We start from the raw sequence: 15,250 nt of genomic DNA, 5'->3' as shown, positions 1-15,250 counted from the left end.
TAGTCTTTCTTTCTTTGCATTAGTTAGATTCTGATACCATGGTTGCTGTCATTGTGTATGCTGTTTCTTCCACCAATCTGTTAGAACATCACTTATTTCCTGTAGTTTGTATCCCGCATTCTTTCATGTTCACCATGACTCTAAGTGGTCAATTACTCATTTTGAATGTAGGCTCATAGCATTGGTATAGAAACAGTTATTTCCCAATAGTCATGGTTGTCCAATATGAGGAGTCAGCTATATTTTCAACTACATTTATTACACACATTCTGTGAAACTTTTTTCTGACTATATTCACTCATTTTGTCTTCTCTCCTCTCTCTTCCTCTTCTTTCTTTCTTTCTTTCATTTCAAAACCACTCTGCCACATTTTAAACTTAAGCAGGAGCCTGGTGCAACTTTGGTTTCTGTGGAAATCATCAATCATTCTTGTAAAAGTTGCATTGGCCCCAAACCGTCTTCTTATCACCCCTCTCAAATCTAAAATCCTCTTCCTTGTATTGCTGTTATGTAAATGTTAATTTGGTTTTTTATACTATTTTAGGTGGCCGTGGAAAGGACAATGCTTGGATCATTACATTTCCAGAAAATTGTAATTTCAGATGCATACCAGAAGAAGTGATTGCAAAAGTGCTGACTTACTTGACGTCTATTGCAAGGTATAGCATTTCATTGCATTTTTCTTCAATTTGTTTTATATTGGATACCCATTTGAATGTAGTAACATGAAAATGGATTTTAGTGTGGCTATTATTAGTATTGTAAACGATCATAAGACTCACCTTCAAAGTAGATAAGAAAGAAAACTTAGAAGGGGAAGCTGACAGCTACCTAAATTGCCATAAAAATTATACTGAGGGTCTATGAAAACAAAATTGAGGGCCTAGAAGTATTTGTCTCCATTGAAGAAGATCATAGTATTGAAAATGATCACACATAAAGCCTTCAATTTGCCTAAAAGGAAATCTCACTATCCAAGTGTGAGGACAGCTATTCTTTATTTCTTCCAAGGATGAACATTAAATAGACTCAGAAGTGATACTGGAATAGATAGGAGTACCTTCTTGATGTTAGCCATCATTTGAGATGAGAATACTTTAAGGGGAAAGTTTCAAAAGCTTCCTTAAAGATTTTATTTAAGTTGAAAACAATTTTTTTTAAAGGAAATAGTTTCCAGTTATTAAGCATGAAGACCAAAATGGCACAAATCTAGGATGGTAATATTGTGAAGAGTCTCACGAACAAAAATCAAATCCCAGAAAACTAAATTTACAGTGTACCCCTTAAAGCTTGAAAGTGGTCTTTTTAGGGCAAATAAAACTTCTGTTATCCATTAAACTGCCTTCCTTCAAGGAACAGACAAGAGATATGAACATGTATATAACAGGATTTGAATGGGTGAGTGAATGGATCATTGGCTCATGATGGTTTGCCATGAAAAGTTAAATCTGATGTCACAAAGGCCAGCTGTCTGTAAGGTTTTCCCATGCCCCAAATCACAGTATTCCAGATTTATTTTAGTAGTCTGCCTACATTACACATTACTTGTCTATTTAAAAGATTGACATCAGTAACTGAAAAGAAATTTTTAACAGTGAGTAGCAGAATATGGAATTTAATTGGTTTTCCAATGTAGCACTTTGTGATAGCTTTCCAAATCCAAATCTATCCTCAGTCAAGACATCACGTGTAAATGAAATAATCAGAAGTAAGGACATATCTAGGAAATTTAGATTATTGTTAAGAAAAACATATTATCTCCTCTTATTTTGTAGGCAAAATGGATCTGACTCCCGGTTTACCATTATTCTTGATCGAAGGTTGGACACCTGGTCTTCTCTCAAAATCTCTCTCCAAAAAATTTCCGTAAGTACCAATTCATTCTACAGTAACTTCTTAATTTTTTTGCATTATACTTTCTGATGATGGGGCTACAGATTATTTTGATACTGTTAGAGACAATAAAAATAGGTGGGGTGGGGAGGTGGGAAAGTAGAGAGAAGAGTCGGTAGAGGAGTTTGAGCTAAACAACTCCACCCAAAATAGAACCTAATAGGAAAGAGCGAGTAGTTAATGGTTCAAGTTGAGTGAGAAGAGACTCGTGATTCCCTATGCCTTTCAAAGCAAGGCAAGTTTTTATGGGAACTTTTTGAAAAATGGAAATAGCTGTGTTGTATACCCATTGTATATGGAAAAGTGTAAAGAAGGCTCAACACAACAGCCAGTAATCCAACCATCCAGAAATAAGCACTTTTTAACATTTTGGTGTGTATCTTCCTAGACTTTTTTCCCCTGGGATAGAGTGGGAAGCCAGTCACCTGCAAAATGACATATCTTACCTCTTGGAATCTAGTCCCTAGCTCCCCAAGACCCAGACAGAGAAAAGAGCTTCCCTAAAGGAGACAGTATAAGAGATGCAATCCTGTCCACAGCCAAGATAATCTTTTACATCATTAGGCTCATCTGGATATTGTCTGACACTTCTCTTTCATAGAAGAAGAGGGAGGTGAGGAACCCGTAGACTTCTCCTGAGCTGGTAAGAGTGGGCCTGTCAGCGGAAGTACCATTGTGGTCAACTTCTGCTATCCGACCAGAGTAGCTGAGAATCAATATATGGTTTTCTTTGAGAGCCCAGTATCATCAACCATATGCAGTTCTTCCTTGTCTCCTGACTGACTGAGGAGACCACACCCATCAGAGGCAGTCAATTTAGTTGTGAAGGCAAGACACAAATCTAAGTTGGTGGACTTCTGAGCCAGTGTTCTTTTTGCTGATGAGTATGAGAAAAACACTGGCACTCGCGTGGTAAAATGAATGAGATGGTTATTCATCTTGTACTCAATACGAATGATTCCTCGTCTCGGGCATGCCAGCAGTGGGGTTTTTTGTGTATTTCTTATAACAGAGGTACTTAATCATAAGCAATGGAGAGAAGAGTTAATACCAGATTCACACACGTTACCAAAATAAAATAGTAAAACCTGGACTTTACATAATGTATTTTTGCTTTTTCAAAAGTGGTACATTTATTGAGTAATGCTGATTGTCTTTGTTTCCTGATGAAGCCCTGCCGGCAGGTATCAGTATAATTGTCCTGATGAGGGAAGTACATTGATACACGCACTTTGGAAAGGTTATGTGATGAATCCAAAGTCAAACAGCTAAGTAATGAAAAGAGCCTGAGCAAGAATAGCATTTCCATGAATTCCAGTTGATGACCTTTCCACCTGCTGATTTCTCCCATTTTCTGAATGACTTTTGATGAGACAGATGAATTTTTTTTTTTTTTACAAAAAGGTAAAATTCCTTTGGAGAGAGTACAGCTGCCCTCCATGTACTTTTGAGCCCTGTCAATGGAGCTGAATAACGTAAAAGCCCTGCTTTGGCCTTTAGGATTGGTCCTCGGGCTTGTTGAACAGACTTTAGTTTATGACAATAATCAATTCTTTTATATTAAATATAGCACTTGTTACAATAAAACTTTTTTTAATCACCCAGACCAGCTTTTTTTTTCTTTTAGCCCAAACTACCTGCTTGATGAAATTAATTTTCATTGAGTGACTGATTGGCACACAGCACCAATTTTTTGATAAAGTTTTATTTTCATTAATCAAATAGGTTGCTTGGAACAGAGGTCTTTGCCATGTACAGATAGGTGGAACTGTCTTTGGTATGTTATTTTAAACTCTTATCTATGAAGTAATTATGCAATTTAGTTTGGAGACTTGAATTTCTAGATTCAAAAAGAAACTATGCAGTTAGGTTCAATTTCATAATGATAGGAGATTTTTTTTTTTAAGTTATACATTTTGGGGAAATGTTTATTTTGGAGAGAATCCTATCCATCTTAGAAAGTTTGCATGTTCTATTCTTTCTAGATTATCGTCAGGGCAAAATTACACAAACTGTTAACCTTTCATAAGGCTTAAACCCAGGATAGAATTTAACCTAAAAAAAAAAAACAGAACTGAATTTTGAGTTACAGATCAGGGTAGGACAAGAATAAAGATATCAGTGAATACTACCTTCACAAAGATTCTTAGCATTCCACCTTAAAAATCGAACTGCGCAGAGGAAAAAGCCAGTCCCATCAAGCTCCTAGGAAGAGAGTCTTTTTTTTTCCTTCCTCTACACTTAGGATGTGCCTGATCGTCTTGAGCAGTCCAGCACCAGCTAATCCATGAGGCTCAATCAGGCTAAGTAATTGGGGGACTGTGTCGACTCTGAATTACAATGAACAGCAGGGAAGGATCTGTCAGCTGACTAATCAGGGATAGTGGTTTTTTTTTTTTTTTTTTTTTTTTTTTTTTTTTTTTTTTTTGCAACGCTGCCACGGTGGTAATGGAAGCAGCCACAGTAGCTTTGTTTGATAGAGATTTTTGGCTGCCGCTTTTAAATACCACCTAAGAAGCAGCTCATATTTCATCAATGTTGCATTGACAATTCGAAAAGAAGAGTGTTATTGTGTATAGGCGAGATGGCAGAAGCAACTCCCCCGAGAGGCAAGATGAGGTTCAGAAGGAATGCGGTAAGGGCTCTGCCTGCAGTCCTGGAAAGCCTATTCCCAAGTTCAAGTGCAGGGATGCTGCAGCATGGTGCTATAGCACAAACTGCTGAATGGGGCTTTTAAGGACAGATGGCGAGAATGGAGACTTGTCTTTGCATGGATTTGCATTGATGTGATGACTGTGATATGGACATAGGGAAATATAAAGGAGTTAAGGAGGTAGAATGTCATTTCAAAATCTAAATGTGCTCAAGGTTATGAGGAAGCACCGTTAGTCATGTTATTTTAGACTGTACAATTTTGAATTGTTTGGCAGAATAGCTTGAAATCACTAGTTAAAATAATATCTGACAAAAGGATTCTCCCTTCCTTTCACCATGGTCAAGTAGAGTATGATGTGGACAGATCTGGAGCCGACTTCATCAGCATTTAAAAAGACAGCCCTTCCTGGGTGTTACTGTACAAGTGAAAAAAATTGTAAAGTCTAATGATTTGAAACCTTTCTGATTTCAATTCTTCCCCAAATTCAAACTTGAAAGATGCAGAATTCTAGCCTGTTGACAACTTTTTTTTAAAGGGGCAAAAAAGTGACTCATTTTTCATTATAGTCTGGAATTTAGATATTTCTCCTTTCAGATACATTTCAAACACTTTTCTACCTCAGATTTGCCCGTTGTTGGTTCACTTGTATCCTAAATTTCCAGCAAATTTCTAAAGGTAAAATATCCCTACAAAATAGGTGTATTCTGGAGAAATGTGAAATAACACTAGCTAATTTATTAACTAGCTGATCATCAACAAGGTTTTCAGTGCTACTCTTTTTCTTTCAAAACTTAAGACATTATTGATGTTATGATTTAAAATATAATACTTGCTTATTTAAATAATCAAGACAACACACAAAAAATAAGAAACTCAAAGTCAGTCATAGAAAAAATGACACTTGGTATCAAAAGTAAGATAAGGGAAATAAATCAGTATGAATGACAGTGAGCATCAATGGGTGAGTAGATGATTTATTTCCTAAAGCTCTTAGCACCAAATGCTATTTTAAAAATTACAGTTTAGGATGTGAGTCTTTTTATTTTGACAAAATTGTATCTTCAGCTTTACACATGATTTTGTATTATGGGAATAATAGCTTCAGATTTTTAACAGACAATTTATGGTGCACAAGTAATGCCTGTGTATCTGCTTTGCAATATTGGGTGCAACTGATGTTAGTACTTTTGTTATCAAAAGTAATTGGCTTAAGCTTTCAGAAAATTCCCAAGTCCTTTATGTGCATACGTATTTTCCCAGTTTTGAACTTTGTTTTGCATATATACACATAGACAAATATACACGCAAAAAGAACACACAGTACTCATTGAATAGACATGTCTAGTACTGTGCTACACACGCCGTGCCTTACAAAGGTATGGAATGGCTACTGAGCTGAGGGAGTTCTCAGTCTAATACAGAAGGTAGGACATGTTCATAAATAACTATTATGAAAGAACTTCTGGCTACGGGGGAAGGCCTCATAAAGGAGATGACATTTGTTTGGACCTTAAGCAAGAGCGTTATATGTCTGTTACCTTTCTTTGTTTCTTTCCTCTACTCTTCTCACAGATGAATTACTTTAAGTGGTCCCTAGGAACAGATATGAAATTGAAATGAAACTGGTTAGATTTAAGTCAGAAGCCCAGAACTATAGTGGAAGACAAATTTCTTCCACCAACATGAATAGGGCTTGACCAGAGTAGAAAATCCGAAACTCAGCTGATGACACCGTGGTTTACCTTTGAAGGCTCTCTGGAGTCGGGCTGATTCTGGAGGCTGTGATAAGGTAGCACCTGAAAGGATGATGACAGCGGACTTAAAGTCCAAAGAGAGGATCAAACTGGTTACTTGGAGATTGCAATGACTGTGAAAGAGTGAGAGAGAAGGTTGAGAATAGATTTGAGACAAGAAGGACGAGCCACAAGGAAAGAGTCCTGCCCAGGACAGTCCTGCTCCTGAGGTCATGTGGCAAGTTATTTGACGATCCCTGGAGTAACTCTTACTTTCCGGACTCTTTAAGGGTGGGGTACGTGGGAAGAGTGTGGAAGTAGCTCACAGCACTGGAAACACTTTTCTGTAGCTTGAGGTCATGAGCTTCTCCCCAGTGTATTCTAATGTGATAGTTTGGATGCCAACAACTCAGTATTATGTTCTATAGTGATATTAAATTATAATAATTTAGTTCAGTAAGCTCCATGATGCTAAATTGTTTCAAACCATTTGTTTTGACTGTTAATAGTTGTCTCATTTTGTAGATGTCAAGGTCAAGTTATTCCTAAATGCTCGGCAGCAAGTCTGAGCTTTCATTCAGACTATGCATTGTTAAATGCAGGCCCTGGGAAGGGTTAAGTGTCCTGGAAAGAGCTAGCCCTTGGGATTCAGATCGGCCTGGGTGCCACTGCTCCCTAGCTGGAGCCTTGTGCAAGGAATTGCACCAGACTGGGCTTCAGTTTGCTCATCTGTAAAAAGGACAGAATACCTCCTTCACTGCGATGTTACAAAGGCTACAGAGGAGAATGTACCTTTAACAAGCCTGGCACGTTGTGTACTAGGCTTTCAGTGAAGAGTTCCCTCTTGTTGTGACTGCAGTTCTTGGTCCTTAAAGATTAAAAAACAAACAAAACGGAACAAAACAAAACAACCCATAGGAATAGAAATTGTATAGTAAAATAATTAAACTTTTGTGTTGGATAAGCCACTTTTAATATTTTTAAAGAAATAACTAGAATAACGGAAAAGTGTGCAGAGGGTATATGAATTGTCTTTCTTCCTGTCTTAGATGCTGTACAAAAGAATATTAAACAAGGCTAATTTCCAGACTTTAGTGGTGAAATGATGCATCAAGGATATGCCTTTTGTCTTTGTCATTGCTGTCCCAGCTGCTGTGACGCCATAACACTGGGTGATTTGAAGGCAGGCATGAGGGGAAGGGAGTACAATCTTCTCTAGGAGGGGAAGGGGAGAGAAAGCTAATTCAGTGCCTGTCTACTTGAGGCAGCCGCTGCCGAGGGCGGGGGTGGGGCCGCGCTCAGGGACGGGAGACCGGGCTCTGAGCCCTAGGAGACGCAGCGTGGTCATTTCACCGAGGTGCCTTTAAGCCGTCACATGTTGGAACTCCAAAAAAAAAATCTGCAACCAATGCCTAAAACCAATGCTGCTTTCTTTCTCCTGCTGCATGCGTCTTTTTTTTTTTGTAAAGAAAGAAAGCCATAAAAGAAAACAAGGCTGACCTTTGCCCACATCCTTTTGCTTTTTTTTGACAAGTTCTCAAAAACGATTTATAGTTTTAAAATCTAGGGTTTGATTTTGGAGAAAATAGAAATTGTGCTTTTCCATGTTTATATAACCAGACAGATTAGAGATCCTTAAAGCAACATACCCGAGAATGTAGAAATGTAGTTTCCCCGAAATCAAATGGGAAGAAAGCTGTATGGTGTTCAGCTGTATTTGCTATAAGATTATGTGCCTCTGATACTGTTTATGATATGTAATATGCTGTTTGATTGTTCAGTTAATACTAGCTTTAAACTAGATTATCTTGAATCTTTTGCTTATACAAATACCTATATAGAGAGAAAAAGAACTCTCTCTCTACACCTATATGTATGCTCCGTGCAGATACATCCAAACTGACCTTAAATCCAAATGGCCTTTCAGGTTAAAATTTCTCAAGAGTGCTCCGTTCCCTCCAGATTCTCCTGCCAGGGGTCAGAGACAGAGAATTGGACAGACAATCGATATTGGGCCAGGTTCAGATATGTGAAGCTTTAGTCCAGAGGTTGCAAACTGGTGGTCCGGAGCTGTGTTTTGTTTAGACCATCCGGTGTTTTAAGAAACTTTCTATTTGTTTCCCATCTTTAAAAATCCCACAGAAATCCAGGTTTCTGGCTTCTTTTGAGGAATCATAGATTTGGCAGTGCTGGGCCCACCTTCCCACATGACAGCATTTAACTGAACTGACCAGTGAGCCCCCCATGCTTTCCAGTTTGCCCCAGTCCCCACCATTTCCTAATACTCATCACTGTATAGGAAGAGTGTGAATTGCCACTTTCCACCTTGTTCAGCCTGGGTTTTAATTAAACCCTGCCTACCTCATTAAAACAAAACAAAACAAAAACACACATGGTAGGCATTCAAGTTTGTTGACTTTGCTTTAGGTTTCAGGTGGAGACTATTGACCTTGAACGTGATCCTTGTACCATCTTTGCTATGCTTCTCCAAATTCCTCCTGTTGATCCTTTTTCTATCCATTAGGAGTTTCTGCAGAGGAAGGTGAATCTGGGTTTTAATTCTGCCACTTACAAGCTAGAAGTTTCTGAAAAATTGCTTAACCTCACAAAGCCTCAGTGTATTAGGTCTGTATTGCTGCTGTAACAAATTACCAGAAACTTAATAGCTTAAAATGACACAAATGTGTTGTTACACTTCTGCAGGTCAGCAGTCCAAAATGAGTCTCATCTCACTGGGCTAAAACCAAGATGTCAGCCGGACTGTGTTCTTTCTGAGGCTCTAGAGGAGAATCGATTTTCTTTACTTTCTAGGTTCTAGAGGCTGCCCACATTCCTTGGCTCATGACCCCACATCCCTCTGACCTCAGCTTCTGTGGTCACATCTCTGCCTCTCCTGCCTCCCTCTGTCTAATAACTCTGGTGATGACATCATTCACACCCTGATAATCTAAGATCATCTCCCCATCTCAAGATCATTAACTTAATCACATTTACAAAGTCCTTTTTGCCTTGTAATGAAACATATTCACAGCTTCCAGAGATTAGGATGTGGACATCTTTGGGGAATCATTCTTCTGCCTGCCATACTCAGTTCCTCCCACTGGGAAGTGAAGATAAAAACAGAACCTAATGCATGTAAAATACTTAGCACAATGTCATAATAATGCTCATGGTGAGCATAATTCTCATAATTGGCATTCAGTAAAAAGCAAGCCTCCCACCCATGGCCAGCTAGCCAATCTCCTGTCCCTACCTTAAGGCTTGGAGAGATCCTGAATGTGTGTGTATGTGTGTGTGTGTATATATATATATATATATATATACACACACACATATATATATATATATATAGTTGTTGGAGAGAAGCTATGAAAAGTCATGTGAGGTTGTGGATTTGCTATAATTAGTCTAAGCACCTGTTTAAATTTGGGATAAGTGACTGGGACTGGGATTTAAAAATCAAGTATATCTGATTCACACATGGGACTTAAGGGACATAAGAGATGGAAACAATGTACCTGGTCCGAACTGCATGATTTAGTTTCCTAAAAAAATAACTCTGACACACCAAATGAATTGTTTGAGTGCCACCCAGTTGTTTAGTGGTTCTGTCTACTAAACAATAGGTATTGCCTACAAGTTTTTTCTTCCTTCAGACGGCTGTTAGATTTGAGAGTAGCTATTGGCTTAACAGAATCCATGTATTCTAGGAAGATTTGCATGTTCGCTCAATGAAGATCCAAAAATTATCCTATAATTGAAAACATGGCCAGTACCATTATACAGGCAATCAGTGACCTTTCCATCCTTGATAGTGCATTTTATTCAACAATGCACATTTCGGTAGGCTTTGTGATAAGCAAGTCACTAAACATTTTGAAAGAATTAAAGAAGGAGAAGGTATGAGAAAATAATCAGAAGGTTTTACTTAATGATCTGACGAGAACGTAGAATTATCTTTAGAAGCATTTTGTTCAGCTGTCAATGTTTGGGACAGACCGCTTTATCAGATAGAGGCAATGACTGGGTTCATGAGACAGCCAACACAGGAGCAGCTGGGTACCCCCCAGACCCCGCCTGAACTCGCTTCCCTGTGGGCTCTGTGGACAGCAACTCCACTTCTCTCTGCTTTCTGCTTTTTTCTCTGCTGTGTGATCAGCTGTCCCTCGGCCTGGCTGCTGGGACAGCCTTGTACTTTTAGGAGAACCTCAGGCAGAGAGTTGCCACCTGGCCTTCTCTGCTCCCATAGTGTCCCTCCCCACCCCCACCCCCATTTTTGGAGGTGGGTATTTTCGGCTTTAACTTGACCATCCCTAGGGTCTTGCATCTAGAGATTTCCAACACAATACCAGAGAAAATGACATTAAGGAGAGTCAGAGAGAAAAAGACGATGAGACCAGATCAACCTAGAATCCACGAAAGAATAAAAGTAATTTTGCTTTAAGTGTTGGCAAAAGTAGAATGCTTTCGGTTTCATTTGAAAGTCACAAAATAAGCTGGGTCAAGGCAGGTAAGTGTAATAATAAAGCTGGTTATTTGCCCACATGGAGAAAGAAAGGCTTAACTCCTAAAATGAATGGGATAGAAATGGAATGAGTGCTCTCAATCTAAAAATAGGTCCATAGTTCTCACAAGTCCCTATCAGAGTTTCCCCTTAAGCAAGTCTTTATCCGTATCTTAAGAAAGTTTTCTATCTAAATCTGCTTGTCCATAGTTCCAAGAACCCAAAGTAAATTTTAAAAACTATCTCATTGATTTTTTTTGGATTTGACAGAGTGTCTTTATGTTCATTATTTCTTTTAATTCTTACAATAACTATGGAAAGTTCTTAGCATAAAATAAAATATATATTATGTATATAATCCATTATCATTTGGATATCATTGGATATCACTTCTGTCTCTATTCCCAGTTCTCTGTACGTGTTGGCTTTGTTCTTTGGAATAAGCTTTCTCTAGCAGCAGGAATCATGGCTACCAGGAGCTCTGGAACTGCACCCTCAAAGTTTCCTTTGAAAAATCCTAGAGTGAGACTTTGTTTCTGCTTCCATCAAATTTCCATCTCACTACCAATCATTGTGTGTTAGAAGGTCAAGGTCATGTAGAAAGATAACAGTTCTCATTAAGAGCCAATGGTAAGAATAATAAGAGGTTGTCTTAGTCCAAGGGGCTGCTGTAACAGAACACACAGCCTGGGTGGCTTATCAACAACAGCAATTTATTTCTCACAGTTCTAGAGTCTGAAGTACATGATCAAGGTGCCGGCAGATTCGGTGTCTGGTGAGAGCCCACTTCCTGGTTCATAGATGGCCGTCTTTTCTCTGTGTCCTCATATGTTGGAAGAGGTGAGGGAGCTCTCTGGGGCCTCTTTTGTAAGGGCACTAATCCCATTCATGAGGGCTCCACCCTCGTGAACTAATCACATCCCAAAGGCCCCACCTCTAAATACCCTCACATTGTATTTTATGTTTCAACATATGAATTGGGGGGGGGGCATAAACATCCAGTGTGTAGCAGACGGGAAGTAGTTTTTCAGGAAGGGACAGGGTAGCACAGGTATGGCCACCTGGGGAACTTCTGAGGCATCCCAGTTACAATCATTGTTTAATTTATTGATTTAATTTTGTGCTCCTTTCTTTGACCTATTTGTCTCACACTCAGTTCTCGTTCCCTCACTCTAGTTCTCATTGCTACTTTGTGTTTTATCACCATCTCAAGTTGAATTTTAAAGACCTCCAGTTTTGAGTGTCTTTTGAGAGTCTAGGTCTTATCCCTCTATGAAACTTACTCTTTTTTTTTTAATAGACTTTATTTTTTAGAGCAGGTTTAGGTTCAAAGCAAGCACTAAGTCCAGAGTTCCCATATACCCCTGCCCCCATGATATCTTACTAATTTTTGTTTTATAGTTTTATTCAATCATTAATATTTCAGCATGCCTGAAAGATGACTGTATTTTAAGCATTTTGGACATATTTTGCACTTTCATGGGTTTTTTTTTGTTAGAGGGAGGTAAGTAGGTCTTTAAAATTTATTTATTTATTAATGGCAGTACTGGGGATTGAACCCAGGACCTTGTGCATGCTAGGCATGCACTCTACCACTGAGCTGACATATTTTGCTTTATTATGCTTTAATCCACTGTTTTGAGGCTGATGACTCCCAATTCTACATTCCCAGTTTAGACTTCTTTCCCTCCTTACTTGTATGTACATTTGTCTGATGGACATCATCTTGTTGTTCTGGTGACCCTGCCAACCCAGCAGGTCCAGGAATGGGAATCAGTATCTTATTCCCCTCCTGAAAAACCTGCTTCTCTTGTGTTCCCATGTCAGTGAGGATTGTACCATTCATCCAGTTACTCAAGCCAGAAATCTGGAAATTGATTGTCCTAGTCTGTCGTTTCTCATCAGGCACATCCAATCACCATGCCTTGCGGATTGTAAATCCTAAATTCTATCCTCATCCCTGCTGTTGTTGCTCCAGCTCAGAAACTCATCATCCCTGGCTGGGATTACTGTTCCAGCCTTCTAGCTCATCTCTTTGCTTCCACTCTTGTCCCATCCAGTCATTTGCCAAAGCCAAAGTGATCTATCTCAATGATTGTGTTGCTCTGCTGCTTAAATACTCTTAAGAGGCTCCCCTTGCCTCCAGGGAAAAAACCCAAAGTCTTTCCTGATCTGGCTTCTACCCATCTTTCTAGTACCATCTCCTATTGCTACCCCTCCCCGCCCCCTGCCCCACCCCAGCAGCATTTGCCTCTAGCTTTCCCAACTGAGGCCTCAATGTGGGGCAGACTCAGGTGCAAATTCAGACTTCACCAGCTGGGTCAAGTTACACTTAAACTCTCTGAGCCTCACTTTCTTTATCTGTAAAAGAGGATAGCCTAACTGCTTCACAGGATTATCATGAAAGAGGAACTGTGGTAATGTTGGCAAAATACTTCCTTTATAGTAAGCGTTTCCTACATGGTGGTCTGTTATTAATATCAGGCTTACTGTCCCACCCTGCACTAATTTTGCACAGTGCCCTTCTTGCCTTTTGCGTTCTTTGATTTAGCAATTATTTCTTGACCATCTGCATGTGCCAGTATTCTAAGAAGCCGGGAAACACTGGCGCACCAGAACAACATTCTGAGCCGATTTAATTCCTCCTTATGCTTCGAGACGTTTTTTTGACACTCCTAGGTCTAGGATGCTCTGTGCTGTCACTTCCTGCTGTGTATTATTCTAATTCCTTTGTTTCGTTTATCACCTTATCATGCTATAGAGTATATGATACTAATGAGCTCTACTATTAGGCTATCATTTTCTTGCAAGCTGGGGAGGGACTATATTTTATTAATTTGTGGACACTGAACAGTAACAGTGTCTGATAATCGTTCACTTAAATACATGGAATAGACACACAGAAGATATTCAGTGAATGTTGCTTGGATGAAATAAAAATATGAGTGTATAAAGGAGTTTTCTTTCCTTGTTTCCTCCAAGTATACAGTATCTCAACTCCCTCTGGCTTTTAGGGCTTTTCTAGAAACCTGCCTCGTAGGTCTCTTTTACAGGGATGAAATGCAATTTGAGTACAAATAACTCAGTTTAAAAAGAAGCTTCAGAGTCGAATTCTTTGTAATTTGGCATTTACTTTAGTGTGAGAAAATTCCACGCCACGAGCATGACAAGGATCTGACCTGATGACCTTACATTAGTTTTATTTCTATTTTCATGGTTTTAGATTTTATCAATCTCCGTTTTTAAAGTTGTATCCCTTTAGTGGCTTTTATGACTTCAAACTTTGTTTAATTATGTATTTTCTGCTGTGTGCTCAGTTGAGTGCATGTTTTGACAATTTTTTCTTTCTTTCCTTGTACAGGCTTCCTTCCCTGGGAACTTGCACTTGGTGTTGGTTCTTCGTCCTACCAGTTTTCTGCAACGAACTTTCACAGATATTGGATTTCGATTTAGTCAGGAAGATTTCATGCTCAAACTACCGGTAAGAGTCTATTATTTAGATGTTTTGTCCCTTCCTCGTGAAGGCTGGGTACCACGCTGCTGATGTTTTACATGTGGTCACAAAGCATTTAAAAGAAAAAAAGTTGAATTTGTCTTCCAAAAATGTAAACTTGAAATGCCGAAAAGTCTTCTGCTGCTACTGTTAAAATAAAGGAGTAGATCAATCAATTTCTAACAAAGCAGTTCCTTTTGAAAAAGATGTATGTCATCACATATGTTATATATGTGTATGTGTGTATGTGTGTGTGTGTGTATAAAATCAGAACATTTTATTTTTAGGCAAAAAAGGAGTGTGTGTTTTATGTATTTGAACTCCCACGAACTTACATCCTGGGCTAGTTCAGAGTACCATGTGTTTTTTTAAAAGATATTTTTATACATTTTTAGAGTTAGGAAGAGAGTGCTCATAAATTTCAGTACTTTTGCAAAAGATCAGTCCCTCCTGATAAATTCTAACTTGCTGCAGAAAGCCCTTCTACTGTTATGGGCTTAACGTTCTTTCAGAAGGTTGACCATGAACAGTGCAAACTTTGAGATCAGGGAGAATGAGGTGTTTGGGTTTCCATGGAGATTGCTTTTGCTTTGCAGACAAATGTTTTGTAACTGGAAATTGTTACTCCCTGAAGGAAGGTAGCGTATACCTGTGGGTGTGGGGGTGGGTATGTGTGGGAGACAATTCTTAGAATCCTTTATAAAAGATGACTTTGTGGTAATGAATGCTGAAGTTCATTGTGCAGGTGGATGGAGGGATGCCACGAAGGACAGTTAACAGTATCTTTCTTGCTTATTTACATAGGTGGTTATGCTGAGCTCAGTTAGTGATTTGCTGACATACATTGATGACAAGCAGTTAACCCCCGAGTTAGGCGGCACCTTGCAGTACTGCCACAGTGAATGGATCATCTTCAGAAATGTACGTTTCGTCTGCCCTTACCGGAGAGCCTGTAGTTCATGGTAGCTCTT

The 15,250-nt window shown here is 39.0% G+C and overlaps 1 protein-coding gene across 4 annotated transcripts in view; it reads left to right on the top strand.

The window, feature by feature from the left end:
* The window catches only part of MCF2 (MCF.2 cell line derived transforming sequence), a 114,584-nt gene that overhangs the window by 49,897 nt on the left and 49,437 nt on the right, over window positions 1-15,250 (top strand). For all 4 annotated transcript variants that reach the window (XM_072956422.1, XM_072956425.1, XM_072956424.1 and 1 more), the window contains exons 3-6: window positions 545-659; window positions 1,776-1,866; window positions 14,148-14,267; window positions 15,084-15,200. In XM_072956422.1, coding sequence (XP_072812523.1) covers window positions 545-659; window positions 1,776-1,866; window positions 14,148-14,267; window positions 15,084-15,200 — 443 coding nt within the window. The remainder of the gene's footprint in view (window positions 1-544; window positions 660-1,775; window positions 1,867-14,147; window positions 14,268-15,083; window positions 15,201-15,250) is intronic.

This window comes from Vicugna pacos, chromosome X, assembly GCF_048564905.1.
Source record: "Vicugna pacos chromosome X, VicPac4, whole genome shotgun sequence".
NCBI lineage: Eukaryota > Metazoa > Chordata > Mammalia > Artiodactyla > Camelidae > Vicugna > Vicugna pacos.
The sequence above is the reverse complement of the archived record's forward strand: the minus strand, read 5'-3'. Positions and strand labels throughout refer to the sequence as shown.